The 20,630-nt window shown below is 39.0% G+C and overlaps 1 protein-coding gene across 1 annotated transcript; it reads left to right on the forward strand.

The window, feature by feature from the left end:
• Positions 1-3,871: 3,871 nt before the first annotated feature.
• lrrc38b (leucine rich repeat containing 38b) lies at positions 3,872-20,264 on the forward strand. Its single transcript, XM_019258900.2, has 2 exons — positions 3,872-5,480; positions 16,225-20,264. Exons 1-2 carry the CDS (start codon positions 4,853-4,855, stop codon positions 16,470-16,472), a joined length of 876 nt encoding a protein of 291 aa, XP_019114445.1. The 5' UTR covers positions 3,872-4,852; the 3' UTR covers positions 16,473-20,264.
• The last annotated feature ends 366 nt before the right edge of the window (positions 20,265-20,630 follow it).

Below are 20,630 nucleotides of genomic sequence, written 5' to 3' on the forward strand. Positions count from 1 at the left end.
GCGAACATCTGCTCCATGAAATGTTGATGTTTTCTTCTTTATGAATGTCACACTGTTTAAAACCAACTTCCAGTTTTGTGGCATTATATAAGTTTAAATTATAAAGCATGCTGCAGAGTCTTGCTCCCTTAATTGTACTTTGACCGAGACGACAAACTGAGGACAAATCAGGTAAATTATATTGATGCTGCGTCTCTGACAAGGTCACTAACTCCTCAAGCACTGGCTCGTTCCACCCCTCATGCTACATTTACACTACTTATAACACTGCAGTTACGTGTCATTGCTGCAAAGACTAGAAAATCAATTTGTGCAAGCAGCTGTTGAGAAAGCAATACTCTGCCTGTTCCTCTTGTGGACACTCGATACCAAATAGTTTTCCTCTGACTTTCAAGGTTAGTAGAAAACAAACTGTAGGAAAACAAGGAATTTTCTGATTACCCACCTCTGGACACACATTAAAAAATAATCACTGGTAACAAAGGGACATTGCTTTTCAATTTTCAATTTTCTCTACAAATATTTATTTGTTTATCTAAACAAATAAACACCATTACCCACAGCCAGAATAAGCCTGATACCCAGAATAGTAATAAGCAAATGCTTTGCACGCAGTGATACCACAACACAGTGGGGCATCGCTGTAAATTTGAGACATAGTCATTAAAATAGATTCACAAAGTTTACTGCAGCGGTATGACATTTATCGTCAGCTGTATCCCAGGTGAAAGCTGGAGGAAATCAACATTAATGAGGCGTGTATAGTTGTAACACCCACAGTGATCAGTCATGCACGGAAGCATACTGGATTTAAGAAAGCTAAAGTAAAAGTAAAGTGAAAGTGACTTGGTGACTGGCTGAAAAGCTCTACAGAAAACTGAAGCAGACAACAATATGTAACTTGAGCTATCAATAATTGCTTTGGCTTATATAACATAAAGACTGTCCTCTCAAGAAAAATGATAGCAGTGGTTGTTTGTTTGGCACATAATGAACTATTATTATGTTCAATGCCAAAGTGGGAAGCTAAAGTCTGACATTTTTTTGGTGAGAGAATCATAGGAGGTTGGGGTTAATGGTTGGGTAAGTTAATGTTAGTTCCCTTCAACCAATTTAACCATAACAGTTTTTTTCTCTTTAATCATGTATATTTTTATACATTTTCTGTTGATTTTGTAAGAAATGTTGCCTAAATGTACCCAGAATTATTGGGTCAGAATGTCAGATTTAGACTCATTTAGTTTTTAACTAAAGTAAGTTTAGTAGTAAATAGATAAATAAAACAGTCAAATAGTTCTAGTTAATATTTGACAAATATTAAGAGTTACTAAAATAAATAAAAACAAAACAAAGAAAAACATGTGCTTTAGTTTTATCTCTTTCGTCAGTCAGTGAGCTTAAAGAATATTAAACGGCAGTACCGACCACACTAACAGCCTGTTCATCCTGCTGCCATCTGGCAAGCAATACAGAAGTATCTGCTACTGTTGTACCACCAGACTACAGAGCAGCTTCTTTCCTCAGGCTGTAGGACTCTTTATTCTCCACTGTCCACCATGAAAAATAGTATTGCTATTGTAGCAAAAAAAAGGGACTACAACTTGAATATTATAGTGCAGCCTGTGTTATAGAATGACCAATAAATTAGCCTTAAATCTTGAACGTTCACTGATATTGTGATTGGCATTAGATGAGGAAGAGAAAACAGAAAGGGGCAGGTAGATGTGCAGAGCTTGGGGAATCAACAAGTGCTGTATGGACATACGGACTGACAGGTCCACAGGTCAGACAATGTTCAAGATAACAAATGAATTTCCCTGCCTGGTTTCAGTTAATCAGGCTGGACTTTAGTGCTTGTGTGTGTCAGTACCATAGACAGTATAAAGAATGGACCTGTGGTGTCACCCACAGGTTTCTGAAGAGCTGTTGTGAAGCTCAGAGTGTGGTGAATAGTAATCATTTCTGTGAATTTGTCATAGCTAAACTTTACTAGCTCTAATATGCCTAAATGATAAATGAGTAGACAGGTCTACTGCCTCCGTACAAACACATTATCTGGGCTTTTTATACTGAAAAATTGCTGTCATGAGATTCTGAGGATCACATTTGGGGATTGAACATCTGCATGACTACCCTCAGCAACAGAGAGGCCATTATGTCCGCCAGTGGCAGTATTCTAGTTGCATTTCAATGTGAACTCCATTTTAAGCATCTCTTAAGACTATTTCCTCTGAGCTGCTTAGCAGGTAATCAGCTGACAGAGGCAGGGCAGAGGAAATATGGTGTCTTGTTTAATTTGTACCTTTTTCTAAGAAAAGCTTTCCCTGTATTCATGTCCATGTAGCTGTGAGGTGAAAATAAAACAATAAAATAAAAAATAAAAAACAAAAAGTAGTAAGTATTAGTCACTTAGCAAGATCTACAACAGCACCAGGACCTGAACAAATGAATCTCACAAATGCATGTACTGCATGGCCACCCTCACCTTCCATCATCTTTGCCAATCACTAAAAAAGACAGGTGCAGCAGCAGTCATGCGAGGACAGGCAGAAACTGAAGAGGATGATAACTATTGTGAATTCTCTTCTGTTACAGTAAGAGGCTCTCCTCCACAGCCGCGCGTCAGAAGAGTTCTCTAGATATCAGTTGCATCACTGCATCTCTAAGAAACTGCATGAAAAGCATTTTTCTCAGAACAACATCAAGAGTTTCCATGAGACAGCAAATATTAGAGTATCGTGTGTTAAAGCATAGCACCATTCAATTGTGTAAGCACAGTGAGATGTATAGTGTAATGTGTTTGCAGGAAATAATCAAATCGTTTAATGTTTTTCAGCTTATATATGCTGACTCTGATCAAAATCTCCTTTTCTGATGAAAGAGCTACTTTCTTCCCTGTGGCACAGTGTCAACATCATTGGTGAGCCTGAAAACTCATCTGACTTCAGTGGATGCCTCAAGCAAGGAGTGATATTATTAGTATACCTGCGATGAAGTGACTAAGATGTTATTGCCAACTGCCTGGTTGTCATGCAGTGCACGTGTGTGTGTCTGTGTGTGTGTGTATGGTCAATTGCATCCATGTGTGCTTGTGAATATGTGAGTAAACTCATTAATGTATATGTTATCTTCTTGGAAACACACAATAACCATCCATGACGACCCCGCTTCCTTAGAAATTTCACGCTCCTCTTGTCTTCAGAGGTCTAATTCGTCGTTCCCCTGCATCAATCTTGGTCTAATTGCATTTACCTGTTGGAGCAAATCCCATTTGGGAAATTCAATACACCTTCTGAATTAATCATCGTCTCTTCATTATGAGTTGAGATGGAACCTGTGTTTTATTCTCCTTTTTGAAGGCATAAAAATACATAAATAAAAATACAATCAATTAAAACAAATATAATTTTTCAAGTGGACTGGTGATCTGATTCGGCATTTGTATCCTACAACAAAACTAAGTGTGCTAATACTGGAACTGCAAGCACAAGATAAGAAACACGGATAAAGGCTAATGCTGTATATTTTAACAGGTCACAGTTTTCTATTTGTAGACACAGCTAATGAGGATTCTCTAAAGGTCAAGGCTAACACAATATTCTCTATAATTATCAAACCAGTGAAGCTCACTGTCAAAGCAACATCCTGTTATTGTGAAAGGATTATAAAGATCTAATATACATGTATGGAAATAAAGGAGGGTGTAGCATATCTTAAAATAAAAATAATTGTAATATTAATATTTTGGCATGCAGCCAAATAAACTTTAAAATAAAGTAACGGAATCATACATTTACGTCATCTGTGTTGTGGATTTTTCCAGATTTAACTGATCGCCATTTCTTCTCACTATAGGAAGTGACATCAGATGTTGACAGCGTGGTTCAGGCACGCCTCCCTGGAAATGAGGAGAGAGGAGAGGGCAGGAGATAAACCGTGGTAGATTCAGAGGCAGACGTTGGACTGGCATGGCTGTGTGCAGCTCAGCTCTGCGATCTACATGCATGAGGCTCCTGCCTGGACATTTGGATTCTCTCTGCACAGCAACACAGCCTTGATACGGTGCTGGACAGCCGCAAACATTGAGCCGTGCTGTGTTTTCACAGCATGTTGCAGGGCATTAGGAGATAAAGAGGGAATAAAGAGGGGGGACAACCTTACCAGACACTTGAGCGATGGTCCGTGAGCTTCTCTCTCTCTCGTTTCACAGCGTCAGGCTTTTCTACACAGAGACCTGGGACTAATGGAGGGATGCAATGATGTTAATCTCTGCTTGTCATGCTTGAATCACAGCTTCATATATCCTTTTGTGTCAGAGACCTCATTGTCTTTGTCTGTCACCACCGCCAAATCAACTGTGGGGTAGTGTGGCGGACAGAACTCCCTCCTCACCCCCCCTCTCCCTTGTCTGTGCCCCCGGCTTCTCATCACTCTCAGCTCGCTCGTGTCTATTTACCTCTCTTAAGCTACCCTCCCCTCTCTGCTAAGCTTCGTCTTTCTTGCTCTCCCGCTCCCTACTGCTTACTATCTCCCTCTCTTTGCTCCTTCAAAGCAAGCAGTCTGCTGTTTTATGCAAGCAGCTTGCTACATGATCTCCTGGAAAACTGTTTTCGCCGCTGCTCTGACACCTCACATTTCCTGAGCCATTTCAGATTTTCATCTCTACAACGGCAGGATGTTCCTTCAAGAGGATTGATCCCCATCCACCCCCTTTCATTTTCCCCTTTCCCTCCCTTGTCCTGATCTCCTGCCCTCTGACCCTCACCCTCTTGTTCTCTACCCCCACCCAACCTTTCCTATTCACCCTTACCCCAAGCCTCTTTCCCCCATAATTTATTTCCCCCCCTTGACCATGTTGCCATGTGTCTGCTGGCTCCAACTTATCCTCATCTTGCTGTCCTCTGTCTTATGGACCCTGGGGGAAAACTGCCCAGCAACCTGCCTGTGCCCAGATCCTCACACTGTGGACTGCAGTGGCCGTGGGCTGACCCGTTTACCCGATGAGATCCCCCTGGATGTGCGCAGGCTTTTGCTGGCTGACAATTGGATACCCCGCATCCCTTCGGACTTCCTGGTTCTGTACAGTGACTTGGTCTACCTGGACCTTCGGAACAACTCCCTCTCCCACATAGAACCTGGGACTCTCAGCACCACTTCCAGGCTGGTCTTCCTGGATCTGGGCAGCAACAATCTGACTGAAATCCCTAAGGGGACATTTGGGGAGTCCCGTAGCCTGATCAAACTACGGCTGGGCAACAACCCATATTTGAGCATGGTGAATGAGGAGGCTTTCCTGGGCCTCACTTCTTTGAGAGAACTGGAATTGGAGCGTAATGCACTGTCTACCCTAAAGGTGGGGGCACTGAGTCAGTTGCCCTCACTGCGGGTGGTTAGGCTAGAGGGCAACCCTTGGGTGTGCAACTGCAACTTTGCCAACCTGTTCACATGGCTGATCGAGAACAGTCACAAGCTTCCAAATGGTAAGTAGAAACATCAGAAGCATTGACTTTCCCAGTGCTTGACCCAAATAAAGCGTATCTGAGCACAACATACAACAGTATCATGGCAAATCCATTGCCATAACACTGCTCTGGTCTATTTATGTTTTCCCTGTAGGAGAGGGAACCCCCCTCCCTTTCCCTTGTTCTAATTTTATCTCTTTCTTCCTCCACTCTCATAGCCCTTAATGTATGAGTATGTAATGTGAGACAATAGCTTTTGTTTGAAAGTGAAAACTATGAGGATGCTTTTTGAATTTGATTGATTTGAAAAGTCAAAATAAGACACCAACTCAAAATGGAGCATTTTCCAATTAATTCAACTCAAATTAAAATTTTTTGGTTGCAGTTTTTTCTGGTTCAATATTTCCTCATGCATATAAACAGAGTATAGACCTCTATTCTGCGTGGTAGTCTAATCGATAATTTTCCAGCTTATATTTATATAATATTTATTTATTTATAATACTTGCCATTTGGTGGACACGTAGCAATGTTATCAATCATTTTATTTCCCACACCAATGTAAATAAATGAAACCCCTCACTCTATCCACGTTAAATTTTAGGCCCGTACAAAAGACTCTGTCTAACACTGTGATTCAGCCCGGAGGATTTAGTTAGATAACAGAGCTGAAGTTTTGGGTTGTTTGAGCGTGTAAGGCAATCTGAGTGTGTGCATGCATATCTGAGGAACAACACAAGACGAAAAGGCATCGCCATGTCCTTTTTGTAAGATTTTACTGTGGGTAAGATCTGCTTACAAGGAGCTAATTGGTCTCAATGTTCAAAGGACTGTAGGCTGAGAAATATGTCCTGGATCAGACACAAACCAACCACAATTGTCAAATTTGTGTATGTATTCTTTAGTTTTAAGAACAATGTAAATCATATGTAAAAACACTTCATTCCAAGACAAATAATCATTTATGTTATCAATTAGGTTGGTTTTGTTCAGAGGCAGCCATAAATGCTTTTACTGGTCAGCCACATGTACATTACTACTACTAAGACAGCATTTATCTTAGCAATCAAGTGCAAGCCAGCACGTGGGAGCAGAGGAGGCAAAAATAAACAGATCTGCCAGTTCAGCCACACATGACTAGTAACTCCTGCTGTTATCACATTCAGATCAGAGTGTAGATTTGACGCATTACATGATTTTGGCTTAAACTGAGAATTTAATATGAATCTGGCTTTCAGTGTTGTGACATATGCCTATGGACAAACAAGGTGCATCTTAATAACATAATCCATTTTTACATAACATAATGTTCAGGCACAGGGTGTTATGTATAAAGGTGTGCAGATAAGGAGTGGGAACATTTATTTCTGTCACTGTTCCAAGGTTGTTTGGGGTGTGAAACGTTGACCTGTATATACAAAGAACTGTTTTTTTTTTTGTCAAACGGATGAATAGCAGTGGCCTAAATCTTTAGAGTCAAGATATTTTTCTTTTTTTGAGATATGAGAAAGGACTACGGCCATCAAATATGAAACGCAGTAAAAACAGACTGTATAATACAGGACTGAAATGAACAAACGATAGCTGAAGTCAAGATTGTGTGTATATATGGTGTACGATCTTTTATTGGTACGTTTCTGTTTTTTATTTAAGTACATTCTTCTTCTATTAACTTATGACATAAGCTCATGTTGCTGTCTAGACTTCAAAACAGCCACATAATATGTTATGTCATATTGTAATTATGTTTTCATAACAAAACAAAAAAAAATTCTATATACAGATTAAACTCAAAATCTTGCCCAAATCCCAGCTGTGATTTGGCTGGCAAAAGCGTTAACTCAGCTCCCCTAAAAAAACTGGCTGGCTGATGCAAACTGCTGACAGCTCACAAACCCAAACTCCTCATATACATTTAGGCCAGGCTGTACTGTGCTATTGATACTGCTTTGGTCGCTCTGCATTTGCCCCAAAAACAGACAAGTTTGGGCCTTAGGGGAAGCGAAGTTGATAAACTGGCAAGGGTACCTAATTCCCCCTTGTGAGAGGCCGCAAATGCATTAATCACAGGTTCTAAGTGTTGTCAACTGCAAGGCATAATGAATTGCATTAGTAGTGCTGGCCAGACAGACATCAACAACAAAGAAGAAGCCAAAGGCTCAGCCAAGCTGCTGGTATAGCTGCCAACTGGCCTCAGCGTATATGCACTCTCAAATTGAGTTAGTAATGCGTATCTCACCTGATGTGTAGTCCTTACATTCCCATCAGTGAGTGTTTGCTTTGTGACCCAAGAGATGAGTCCACCAGCTTAGACAGAACACACATACATACGTGCTTATTTGTGTGGGATATTTAAAGTAATCTGCATTTTGGATTATTTTATAAAAATAAAAAAAATGCCTGGAGAATGTACTTTGTGATCCTAAGAATGCTGGAAGATTGGATGACAAAAAAAAAACAACCCACATTTCCAGCAAAAGGAATAATTAGTTTTCGTCTAAGGCTCTGGTCTTCTAAGGCAATGCAAATTACGTCTGTAAGAGGTCAGCGAGGACGAAAAGATGCTTCACTGAACTGAAAATATCCTCTAAGAATGTTTGTCTTTCTCAGTGTATAAGTCGTAGAAGAGTTTGTTTTTCAGACAGTCCAAAGGAGCAAATGCTATTGACATTGGAATATAGCATAAGTGTCTTTTGCTTATCTCTGTAGCTATAGGATTATAGTCCATTTTAAGGACAAGGCTGTCACCACCAGCAGCTATCCAGCTCACTGGGTTTTAGACCAGATTTTTAAAACTACACTACTACAAGCTGCAGGAGTACTGCAGGGAAATGTGTAGTATTGGAACAAACACAAAGTAGCAGTAGGATTATAGTGAATTGATTCACAAACACAGCAAGTTCACACATGCAAGCATCATACGGCCAGACCTAATTAACATAATGACTGAGCTCTCGAACACGGAAAAATGCAATGACCTATTCCCTGGAACGACACGTTGGAAGTGGCTGCAGAATAACAGATGGACGCTCATTAGTGAATGAGGTTGACTTGATAAGCTTTTCAATGAATCAACTTGAACAACCATCATCGGTGTGGGTGTTTCAACTTAATACTTCATTTCATCATTGACAAAATGAATTACTGAGGCAGAAATTACTTTTTAAAAATTGTACAGTGAGCTTTTTCCATCCGTGTAGGTGTTGCATCCTCATGTCATCAACAGCTACAGAGCAAAAAAGCATTGTTTAAGTTTTATTTGAGCATGACCTTTCTTAAATCCAACCACTCCACTGTTATTCAAAACAGATAAAGGTTAAAGCTAATATAAACAATACACCACATACTAATTCTAATACTTGAAACTGCCATAATGACAAAAGTAGTAAATAAAACTTGGTCTAAAGCATCATTTCCTGCTAGGTTTATTACAAGGAAAGTATGATACTTACATTGAGCATTAGTATGTAGAATGGTACATGTTTGCTCTTTCATGAGAGTAAAGTACAGTGCATGTTATAAATCAGCTAAGACTTACTTAACATAAATTAGGCTGATGACGTCAAAGCCTTAGAGCTGAAGTCAACACATATCAGTGTTTAGTAGCAATGAAAACTGCAAAATATGGCACCAGCAGAATAATTGACCAGAATCTTAAACTAAATATTTAAATATCGTCAATAAAACATGACAAAACTGCACTGCAATTTCAGAAGTCATCCTGAGATATCTCTGGTTCCCTCTGTGATGGCCTGCATAATGTAGCAGCTGCAGAGCCCATGCTGTAAACCCAATTCCCATTCCATTTTTCACATCTTGATTTCCCCCGTGAGTTCAAGTTCACAAAGCAGCACACTTTTCTGTTTGCATAACTTTGATTACTGCAGGTCAGCATGATGAGTGGGTGGAAGATGCTTCAAATTCTGAGGGGGGGGGTTTGGGATAGAAAAAAAATAGATCTCTTTTCACATGGCTGTGTTTTGTCTCCTACGTGCAGCATACAGTCAGATATTCATTTTGAGCCGCAAACAATCAGACAGACACGTAAAGCTCTCCCCATCCTTCATTGCTTTTGTCTTTTGTTACCATTTGTGAGTTTTTTAACCGCCAATCAGGTTCATAAATGTTTTAATGCACAGATGAGTGTAAACATGATCCACTGCTGTCTTCAGTGCTCTTGGGTTAAGGATGAACAAAGGCCATGTATAATTCAGAGTGACACAGTTCTACAGCACATTGGTCCATGGTAATTGGAGCCAGAGTTGCCTACAGGGCAGGGCAGGCCAACTCTCATGAGAGTCTGCGGATGAAGCCCATCATGGCATTGCTATCAACACTCTACTCATGACCTGAACAGTTTCACTACAAAGTAGCAGTTCATGTGACGGGGTCAAAGTCTGAATTTTCCTTCGCAGCCTATCAAGTTGCTCCCCAGTGACCGGTTTCCACATTGCACAAGTAGCTCTGAAAATATGATGCCATTGACCAGCAATACATAGCATGCACATGACACCATGTGGCCCCACATGACATGACTTGCTATCTTTACTATACGTGGATACGTGATGAATAAATATCTATTCCATTAACACGGGGAGACAGCTTCTTTTATCTTGGCCTAATTCAATGTTTATTTAAAGTTGGGATGTGAGACGGTGTGAGAGTGCTCGTGACAGAAAGCAGCGTGTGAAAAGGTGTACAGAATTACACAGTGTGATGGCATCAGCTGCTCCATGTACAACAGCAGAAAGGGATAATCTACCAGTGTCAGAAATAAAAAGTGAAAAGCCAAAAGCTTTATTTCACTGACAGTGTGGAGCATCATTCATGATGGATACTTTCCTTTCCGCCTGTGTGTGGTGTGTGAAGCATGAGTTGTTAAGACCTACATAGTTAGCTGTTTGGGATCATAATGTTTTCTGACCGTAGACAAATTACCTTTATTACGATGGAAACATGAAAAGACATCCACTAGTATTCCCTTTTTTTAATGATCATCTCTTGTGTTTGGGAATTAGCTCATTTCTATGTGTGAATTTGTGCTTTTGTGATGAGACATTTTCAATACACCCGTGGCACTGTGATGTCAGCGAGTCTCCACGCAGAAGGAATCCCCTCCTGAATGATTCACCCTCGCCCCACTGTCACATGCATGCTTGTCATTTTGTGCATTCATAACATGCATTTTCCACTCTGTTCCTCCCTAACACCCACTCTTCTTGTATGAATCTCTGATTTTTTTCCTTCTAGGTTTGCCTCAGACTCTCCCTTTGATCATAACTGAATAATTCTACAGTCTATGTAATTATCTCTGCCTGGTTCTTTTTACATCTACTGAATATTGGATTATTTAGGCAGACTGTCTAGATGTTAGTGGTCTGGAAACAAGATTTTAGCATGAATCCCAACTTCTGTAAGAGTCTGCAGATTGTAAGATTGTGGTGATCTTGCCTTTGCTAGTGGTGCAGAGATCAATCTGGACAGACAGCATGGTGTTGAGAGAGGGAGGAGAAACCGGTCTCCAATATCAGTCTGTCACAGCTTGGTAGATCAATCACGGCTGAGATAGCAGATAGCCTATCCCCTCCTGGCTGGCTGTAATCCTAAATGTAATCCATCAACTGTCCGCGCCAGGAATGTAACATAGCTGTGTGGCCCGACATACCTGATTGTGTAATGGCATGATTTGTGTTACATTATTGTACGACAGTCTGCTCCAGCCACACTTTTCGGGATCCTAGTGGTGACTGGGATAATTTATGGACTCTAGATATTGTACTGTATGATATCGACCTGCTGTACGTGGAGCTTTTATTAAATATGGTCTCTCGATTAGTCATGTCATCCACTGAGATACTTGCTGAGCGCATTATAAAATCCAAGTGTTTATGTATCAATAGTTTATCTGCCACAGTAAGTGGAGTGGGGTTTCAGTTAATTAAAATTTACACTTGATTATATTATTATAGGTTTTGGATAGGAGAAGCACTAAACTGTCTTTCTATTGCTGAATCTCATTTAATCCTCCTCCTTTTTAAAGCTCCTTGTCCTCTTCATAGACAGTATAAAACATGGAGGTAGTATCCGTGACATTTCTGAAGAGCTGTTTTGGCTCTGGTCGCCGCCATCTTGGCATTTCCTGCCCTTGGCATCTGGCTACCTCTGCCAGCTGTACACTAATCCAAAGACACGAAGATGAGAAGAGCTCATAGCTAGATGTCACTGCTACTCTGAACCTTTCAACAGCAGATGATGTGAATACCTGGCAAGCTGAAGCTCCAAATATTACATCTGTTACACATAATACAAACAGACGGACAGATAAGCCGTCTAAATAAAAGAAGTGGCTGCCAAATTCCAAAACAGTTGGTACCAAAAACTGGATCTTGTGTTTGTCAGTCAGTTTACGTGTGTTGCATTCATTTCGAGTCCTACATGGCAGCTAACTAATACCATGTTTAATTTAAGGTCCAGTGTGCAGTGTTGACACAAGTTGGAGGAAGAAGGTATAGCTAGATGGATGTGTGCAACTTTGAAACTAATGACTCGATGGCTTGCTAGCATCAGCAGAAGATGAGGACATTTCAATAAGTCATTGGAATTAGTAGCTCACAGTAAACAAATTCAAGAAGCACTTTAGCAGGGTCAGGTTTCTGTTTAATACATTTGTAATCTGCGGTCATATTCACTAAGTCCTCTCTCAGTAAAAGATGTGCACATTTTGTCACAAACAAGCTTGTAATACAGAGAAACTATAATTATGGTGTTTGTTCCAGAAGATTCCACTTTTGGCCAAATACCCCAGCTGTTCAGTAATTATCCTCTTTGTCAGACAGTGTAATACATCTGCGTGCCCTATTGTGTAATTTTGGTTCTTAATTGCAACAGTGTAGCTCCAGTGGAAAGTGCAATCTCTCCTTGCAAATCCTTTGTTATAGGTCACATGTTATTAGTGCATTTGTATTCAAATAAATGACAAATATATGAAAATACACATTTCATACACCAGAAGTGTAGGTTTGGGTAATGTATGGTGTACTCATATATGTAGACCAATATGAAAATTGATTACCAATAAAAGAATCAAACTGTGTTTCTCTGTCTACCATAGCTCTGTTCTTCAACTCGGCTTTTATCACAATAAATGTAATAATCCTGTAACTCCTGCAGGGGCCATGTGTTCCCCAGGATAATTTCAGTCTGCAATGTTATTAATCAAACATCTTGGACAGGCAAGACCAGACAAAACAGTCTCAAAGACAAAGGCCAAGTCTCTTAGGTGATGGGTTACTTTGTCATGCAATAAGTGTACTATGAATATAAATATAAGCCATTTATCTCCGGCAAATGGACAAGACAGGCACTCCAATATATTGGATTTTTTATATTTATTCAATGTTTTTTTTTCTCTTTAGTAAGATGTGTGGCTGTGACACTAAAGGTGAATCTTGTGTCATACAAAGAACTTTGTCTTTGTATGACACCCTCTGAATACTCTGCTGACACATTCCAGTCCTTATTATACTGGTTATGATGCATCATATCAGCTTTTTTTTTATGGAAGTACAAAATCAAAAGTGGGTCTAACGTATGTGTCAACTATAGAATAATAGTAGAGAAGTTGGAAATGTTACAGTAAAAAATCATCTTCTCCATGAAAGACCTGCTGAGTAAAACTGTTATTTGGAAACCGAACTGATGCTTTTAAAGTGTGAGTCATGTGGCTAGTCATGCAACACAAATATTAAAATATTAGCTAGAAAAAAACAGAACATTTTCAGCTCATAACTCTCACAGACGACAATTTACAAATGTACCTTGCATTAGTTTGTAAGGCCAGATGCCAGCAGGTCACTATTGCCTCTTCAGTAGACCTGTAGGTTACTCATACTGAGCAGTTTTCTCACATGCAGTAGGCTATGATCTTGTTTTGATCTCTGATTCCCGCAACATACGGTAGACATGCCTTAGAATGAATCATGCCAGGAATCAGTGTCCTCTTCTTTGGCTCCACCAGGATTGTTGGTATTGGCTCCTAATCAGTTTGGAGCCTGATTCTTGATGTTGTTGCTTCTGACTCACTTCATCTGATCATGATCCAAGGCTACTTGAGTTTCCTGTGCAGCTTGTCCAGCATGCACGTGTGCTATGGTTAATTGCAAGCCTGGTCTCTGTGTGTACTGTGATAGGAGCAATGCCAATTAGGATAAACCAAGTATATTAGAGGTGAATTACACTCACACAAAATGACCAAAGCAGGACTTGATGTCATTTTCATATAGAAGCAATAATGTTGAAAGCCTTTAAAAGATGGTCATGTTCTATGTTTATCTTTTTGTCAACAAATCCGTGGAAAACAGCAAAAATACTAAGACGCAAAGAATGTGTAGCCTGAGCCTCATATAGCTTATATCCCTGTGCCATCAACCCCCACTCTTGTCCGAAGACTATTAAAAATACATAAACAAGACATACTGGATGACATGCGCCCCCGTTACGATGAACATAAATACTGTAACTTATTTTGACTGAATCACATATAGTACTAATACTCAGTAGGGCAATGAATGTGTAATAATTCACAGCTGAACATAGACCCAGCAATAGAACAAGTGCACAATTTACTCCCATTTAGCAATGCTTGCTCATTCATACAGTGAAATTATTTGTCCTTGAATCATTCATGTTGGAAAAGGAAAGCCATTGTTTGGATGAATTAAACTCAGATTGAGTTTAAGGGAAATAAATCTAATGGTTCCACTAACCAGTTCATTGTCAAAACTTATTGCATTTATTGTATGATAAAAGCATATATAATGTATGTGTGTGTGACTGTGAGTTTGATGTGTATGTGTGTATGTATAGAACTTGTGTCTACTTATCTAATGTTAGAAGAAATGTGAGAATCTTTATCTTGTAATCTTGCTCTTAAAGAGTTCAATTACGAACCTAATTAATACTGTAGAGAGTTAATCGGAGGAGCATGTAAACCAATTCCTTGTGATCACTTATTTCCATTATTTCTTTTTCCACTCACTGTCACTTAACACAGTTTCAAGGAATTTTCTGGAATTATTTGTACATGGGCGGCAAAGTTTTACATATCGGCAGACCAACACAAGCACATTATGTGATTGTTATTTCATTGTTGGTTAAGTTTTGCACTCATAACTAATGATACATTTAAATGTCAGACATTAAATCCCGAATAAATTCAGAATTAAGTTAGGTTGATGAATGAACATAATTGGAGCCAATCACAGAAGAAACTGTTGCTTTTATGTTATAACAAAGTATGCTCCAAATTGTGCTGACTGTTGAGCAAAGACCCAGAATTGATGTACTGCCAAGTGTGCGCATTTGCATGTGCAGTAGCAGTAGAAAGTAGCCACCCACGTTGCAAGGCATCATCTCTACCCACCTATAAGCTAACATTCACATCAATATGTCTAGTTTTTCATACAGTACATTGGCAATGTGAAGGTAGTTACTGGCTGTAAAGATTAGCTTTTGACGTGTGATTATTATGACAATTATGGGATATTTATCACCCATTGGTCTGGAACAGAGGGGTCTAATTAGCACATCAAATTGAATTCAAAAGTTAGCAAAGCTGTCATTAAAACACAAATCTTGTGAACACAAACATGTGAAAGTGAACAGCCTCTGTTGTAATTTCAGTCTTTAACTATCCAATGACCCTACTGATCCAGTATCGTTCTCATTTGTAATCAGGAGTAACAAAAGAAGACTCACTGGAAGTATATCCTTGAGAGCTGCAGCCACTGTCCTTTTCCACTTAAATGATGTCTGAACAATAAACTATGTGAAAGTGACAGAGACACGGAAAGCAGCACTCACTGATTTATCATGCTTCCATCTTGAGATGAATTTCGGTCAAGGTGCCCCTGTCGCAGACGGTGTCCTTTACTGATGCATCAGTAAACTTTTGAGGGGAAAGCAGGAGTCATATTTAATTCTTAGAGGCTGGCCTCGTGCAGCTGGCAGCTGAAATTAAAATAATCTAAATCGATGCGTGTTTCATTCTCCATCAGAACAGGCCAACAGAGAAGATGCAAATAAATTTGTCTGCCTGTCAGAGACCCAGAGATGAGTTACGGTTCAGATCATCTTACACTGTACTACAGACGCAATAGGACAGAAATAAAGCCTTTGAATACAATAATAATTAGAAATGTTCTGTACAGTAGATAGTAGAGTAAACTATAGTATCGCTGTGCTTCACAGTTTCTTAGTATTTTGTCTTCCCACAGTGAACCTGCAGTCATACTGTGGGTGGGTGTACTGTATAAACAGTACAGTAAACTTCAACTCATAAGTGAAGACTTCTGATTGACCTTACAGTGATTAAATCAGCTGAAAAAAAATGAATTTCTCTGTTGAATTCAGATATTTTACAACACAACACAATGCAATTAAATACTTATAGTACAAACGCCTCAAAGAATGCACTCCTTTGACAACTCTGAGGAAGTGTGAGATGTGTGAGCTACGAGTTTAATTGGCAAATCAGCATCAACTTAAACTTTAAATCTTTTGTGGGATCAATAAAATAATAAATTAGTTCTTTGCTGTTCTTTGCCCTTTACTGTACTGTCTGCCTCCCCTATATGATGTCATTTTTGAGCAGCTGCCATGTGAATACATTTGTCTAAAAGTCAATAAATATGACTTTAATGACTATAAGTCTGCTTCAGTAGTCCAGCAAATCTGTCTAATGTCATTTCCTATTTCAATGCAGGGGTCGAAGGCATGGAGTGCTCCCTCCCAATGGACGGCAGACGTGTATCCCTGACCCAGCTCTCAAAGGACAGCTTCCGTGAATGCCAGGCCACCCTGACTCTAACAGACCTGCTCATCATCATTTTCTCTGGCATCTCGGTGTCTGTGGTGGCCATCATGACAAGCTTCTTCCTGGCTTCAACTGTTCATTGCTTCCAGCGCTGGAGTAAAGGCACAAAGGGTGATGAAGAAGAGAGTGAGGAGTGAGAAGGGATTTACCTTTAAGGGCCTGCATGGTCCTGGTATACGTCAAACAATGAGAGGACACCACAGACAGTGTGTACTTCATGTGACAAGTTTCATGCTGCTTCTTCCCTGGTGAATATCAGGACTGTTTGACGGTAGGATCTTGCCCTGGTATGGTCGCAGTTGTTTTCTTTGCACATGGACATACGTGAAGGACACTCCCGAGTAATGAGCCAAAGTCCCAGTAACAATTAGTGAGTACCCTACTCCACTTGCAAAATGATATTATAGAGATCGTATTTTTGCCTGTGAGAGCCTATAGTAATCTTTTATGGATATAGGCTCTTGGCTCGATGTTATAGGTGTGCACAGATAAAGTGAGGTTAACACCTTTATAATGAGAGAGAAAAATATACATTAAAAAAGTGTTGCTGCAGTGCCGTCACGTTCAGTCTTAGACAAGCCGATAACTTCTCAACGTGTAATCCCATTGGACACACAACTCTGGAGTCTGAAATCCTGTAAAGTGACACTGAAGTTAGTGCAAAATTTTAGATGATTTTTATTGGGGCTTTAACAGAGTAAGGCAGAATGCTTGATCCCGTTAAAAAAAAAGGATGTCATACCGACCAATGACCTCAGTATTTAACTGCCTAAAATGATATGCTGGCATATCCTGCCATTTACAATGTCCTGTTCGGACAACCTCACTCACTAACATTCAAAAGTGGTTCACAAGCACTGTTGCTTACTGTTGTTGTTCTTTCTGCATTGTGAAGTGCAAAAGAAGGATTTGGACAATAGTGAGATGTTAGGTAGCTGTAGGCAGCAAGAGTTTCCAGTGCACATTCTCTCAGCAGTATCTTCATTATATAATCACAAATTTATGTACAAAAGAAAACAATGTACAGACAAACATATAAATCATGAGGATGTACTGTATGTACCTTAGATTGAGAACTGTGAACTGTGTAGAAAGATATAGAAAGATATCTAAAATAACATTATAATCTTAAAAATCTTGGCAAATACGGTATTAAAATAGAATCTATGTAGAACTGATGTGTCAAATAACGCACTTTATATGGTGAACCTGATTTTGGCAAGCCCCTAATTCCACTATGTAGACTGGTTTAGTCTTCATCTGCCAAAGATTAGGTGAGGGAGAAATTAAAAATAAAGACTTTATTGTGGATGATGTGTTATTTAGTGAGGTAGAGATAGCTGCCTAACAGGAGACGGCGCCATAGCCAAATCACACTCTGTATACACACATTGTACTCAGTCAAACAGTTATGGTCTCCAAAGATTTTTTCTCCGAGTCTATCTGTGACTGAACCAGCTGTCTTACTTCACTTCACACACAGTCTTTAACCTCGATTACTACAGAAAGAATAGTCATTTACTGAGGGTGAGTTATTTATGGGAGTGGCTGGCAAGAGGTTTGTCTCTTGAGATATAAATAGGTGACTTTTGTTTTGTTTATGAAATCCAGAATGGATACATCATGGACTCTCAGTCAGCTTCTCCTTCTACTAAAGATCTTCCAATATCTTGTACTAAAACTGCATATCGTGGAAAAGTCTTATCAGAACTCTTACTGTATCATCCAGATCTGCATTCACAAGAGTGACCGTACAGTAGAATCTGAATTAAATAAAGCAGTGCCCTGAATATAATGGGTTTCTGTTTGTTATTTACATCCCGTATATTTAAATCCTCCTCCATTTGGCTTTGGAATGCTCAAAGCATTTTTATCCCCCCCCAAAGGTAAGGCATTACTTATCACATTCTTGTAAAAGGCATGAATAATTCAGTGAAATTGAGATATGAAGCAGAAAGAATGTCAAGCCATTAAATGCAAACAAGCAAGATGATAGAAGAAAGAGCCACGAGCAAGTCATTGTTTTCTGTGTGGTTAACAAAAAGATGAAAAGGAATTCCAAACGCCCGTGTCCCTTTTAGAACAAGTCATAACCCTGAATGTGCAGTATTGTCAAGCACATTTTTGCAGGAATGACAAGAAGTAAATGTGGCCTTATTTATTTTTTGTTAGTTTTCATTAGTATCAGTGTCAATAAAAGCACAAAGATCTCACAGGAAACTAATGTGATTTTAGTACACTCTTTTAAAGGATGTGTCATGTTATATGTTGACATCAGCCTGTATTGTCTTATTAATGTATATTGTCATGTGTCGAAATGCCACATCCTTATAAACAGTGTAGATTTGTATTATGGATGTCGTGTATTTACCGGAATTCAAATCATATGGGAAACAAATGCAAATTAATATTCAACGCCCTGTATTTCCAAGTAAATTTTTCTATAGTAAGCATCCAAACAATTCAAGGATTGTGTGAGAATGTATAATATTTTAATTTGTTTTTTATTTTTATTATCATGCTATGTGGTTAACAAGCTATAGACTGAAACACAAAGTATGCTGCTCCTTTGTTCACATGTCCTGTAAATGGATCAACTCCTGGACAAGATGCTGACGTTATGCCTGGGACATGTAGCTTTAGCCTCAGCCTGTTAGCATTATATCATCTACGCATGCATTTAAGACCCTTGTGTCACATGGAGACATCAGCGCGAGGAGTTCAAGCATTGGCATTCGCTTACATTAGCTGGCTATAAAATCTGCTGGCAAGAGTCGTCAATTTAGCCAATTAAAATCAACACTCGTCAGCTCGAAATCCTTCTTTTGTTTACTTCTGTGAAGAATTGGAGGCCTAGTGTTTAAAAAATGACTGCGGATCTCAAAGACAAATATGCCACCGTTATCACTGTAAACTGTGCAGTGCGAGAATGGAAAGCTTGACAGGTGTAGCAACAGAGACTGAAAAGGAAGGAGAGTGGGGCTAGCAATGGGTCAATTTTAAAATCAAGTACAGTTCTGAAGGGGATGGAATTTCATATCTAAAGTCTGCCATTCATGTTTCTTACCACAGTTTGATCAATATTAGTGAACATTAATATTCCTTATGATACCTGCAATTACTGTAGGTTAAGAGAGAGTGAGGGTATTGAGGGGACATTTTGGAAACTCCAAACGAAAAATGTAAAAACGTTGATTTTGTCCAGAAGGCGAGTTTCCAGTTGTTGACATGAAAGGAGCAAGTTCTCAAAAATAAAATGTTTAATGCTAAATATGCTAAATAGTCTTAATGCAAGACTTAAGTGAATAAATTAGGTTGAGAACAGATGAGATGCTGTTTTCTTAACCAATATCTGATGGTGCAGAGGTGCAAGGAATCAGAGGGAGAGTTTTTATACATATCATTATCATTTCCAACTACTGTGTAGTTACTGTATATTAACAAATTATTATGTTAGCTTAGCTGTTAGCTTGAAGCATATGTTAGCATGACAATTTCCTTTCTCTTTATTCATTTTAATTAAAAAAAAAATCAGCACATTAGAGCATGCACTGTTGAGTTACCTACAGTATAAAGTTCAGATTCATGTCTATTTTTCTATTAAACCTTTTAGAATGAAGCATTTATTTACTCTGTCAGTGCCCCCTAATTTTCTGGCATTGTGCACCCTGGAAAGCAGAGACTTTGGTGGCTGCATTCGTACAGTCAGTTTGTCTTGACATTGCTTAAAATACCAAAATCCATGTTATGTTTTGTCAGATAAATGTCAGAATGGCTCAAATCTAAATTAAGTGACACAAAAGAGTGTGACGTTGTTGCTGCAGCTGAATGCATTTCCAAATGTCTAACAGACACTGTCAAACAGACCGTATGTGTAGCTGTATATTGATGTTTGGTAAAAAATAAAAATAAAATCTTTTTTTTTTCTGTCCTCTGGTCTGAATTTGTAAAGAATTTATACATCAGTGTGTAAATATAGATTTTAAAAGCAGGATGATCATGTATTATTAATGAAATACAGTATATGTCAACATAGATCACGCAAAGGCAAATCTAATCAAAAATTTCAAGGTTGATATTAATATTTAATATTTAAGTGTTGCCTTACATGCGTAGAATGTAATAAAAGTGGTAAATATGACTCTCATCAAAGTGATACAAGCTGTGTGTTCATAATAACTGTAAGAATTCTTCCCCTCGTTCCCAGGTGCTGACAGATTTTTGTCTTGTCACAGCAGCAAATAAGAGAGGCTCATCTGTAAACACGGCTCAGTGTGTTATTTCACACAGCACTG

Source organism: Larimichthys crocea, chromosome VI (genome assembly GCF_000972845.2).
Source record: "Larimichthys crocea isolate SSNF chromosome VI, L_crocea_2.0, whole genome shotgun sequence".
Taxonomy (NCBI): Eukaryota; Metazoa; Chordata; class Actinopteri; family Sciaenidae; genus Larimichthys; species Larimichthys crocea.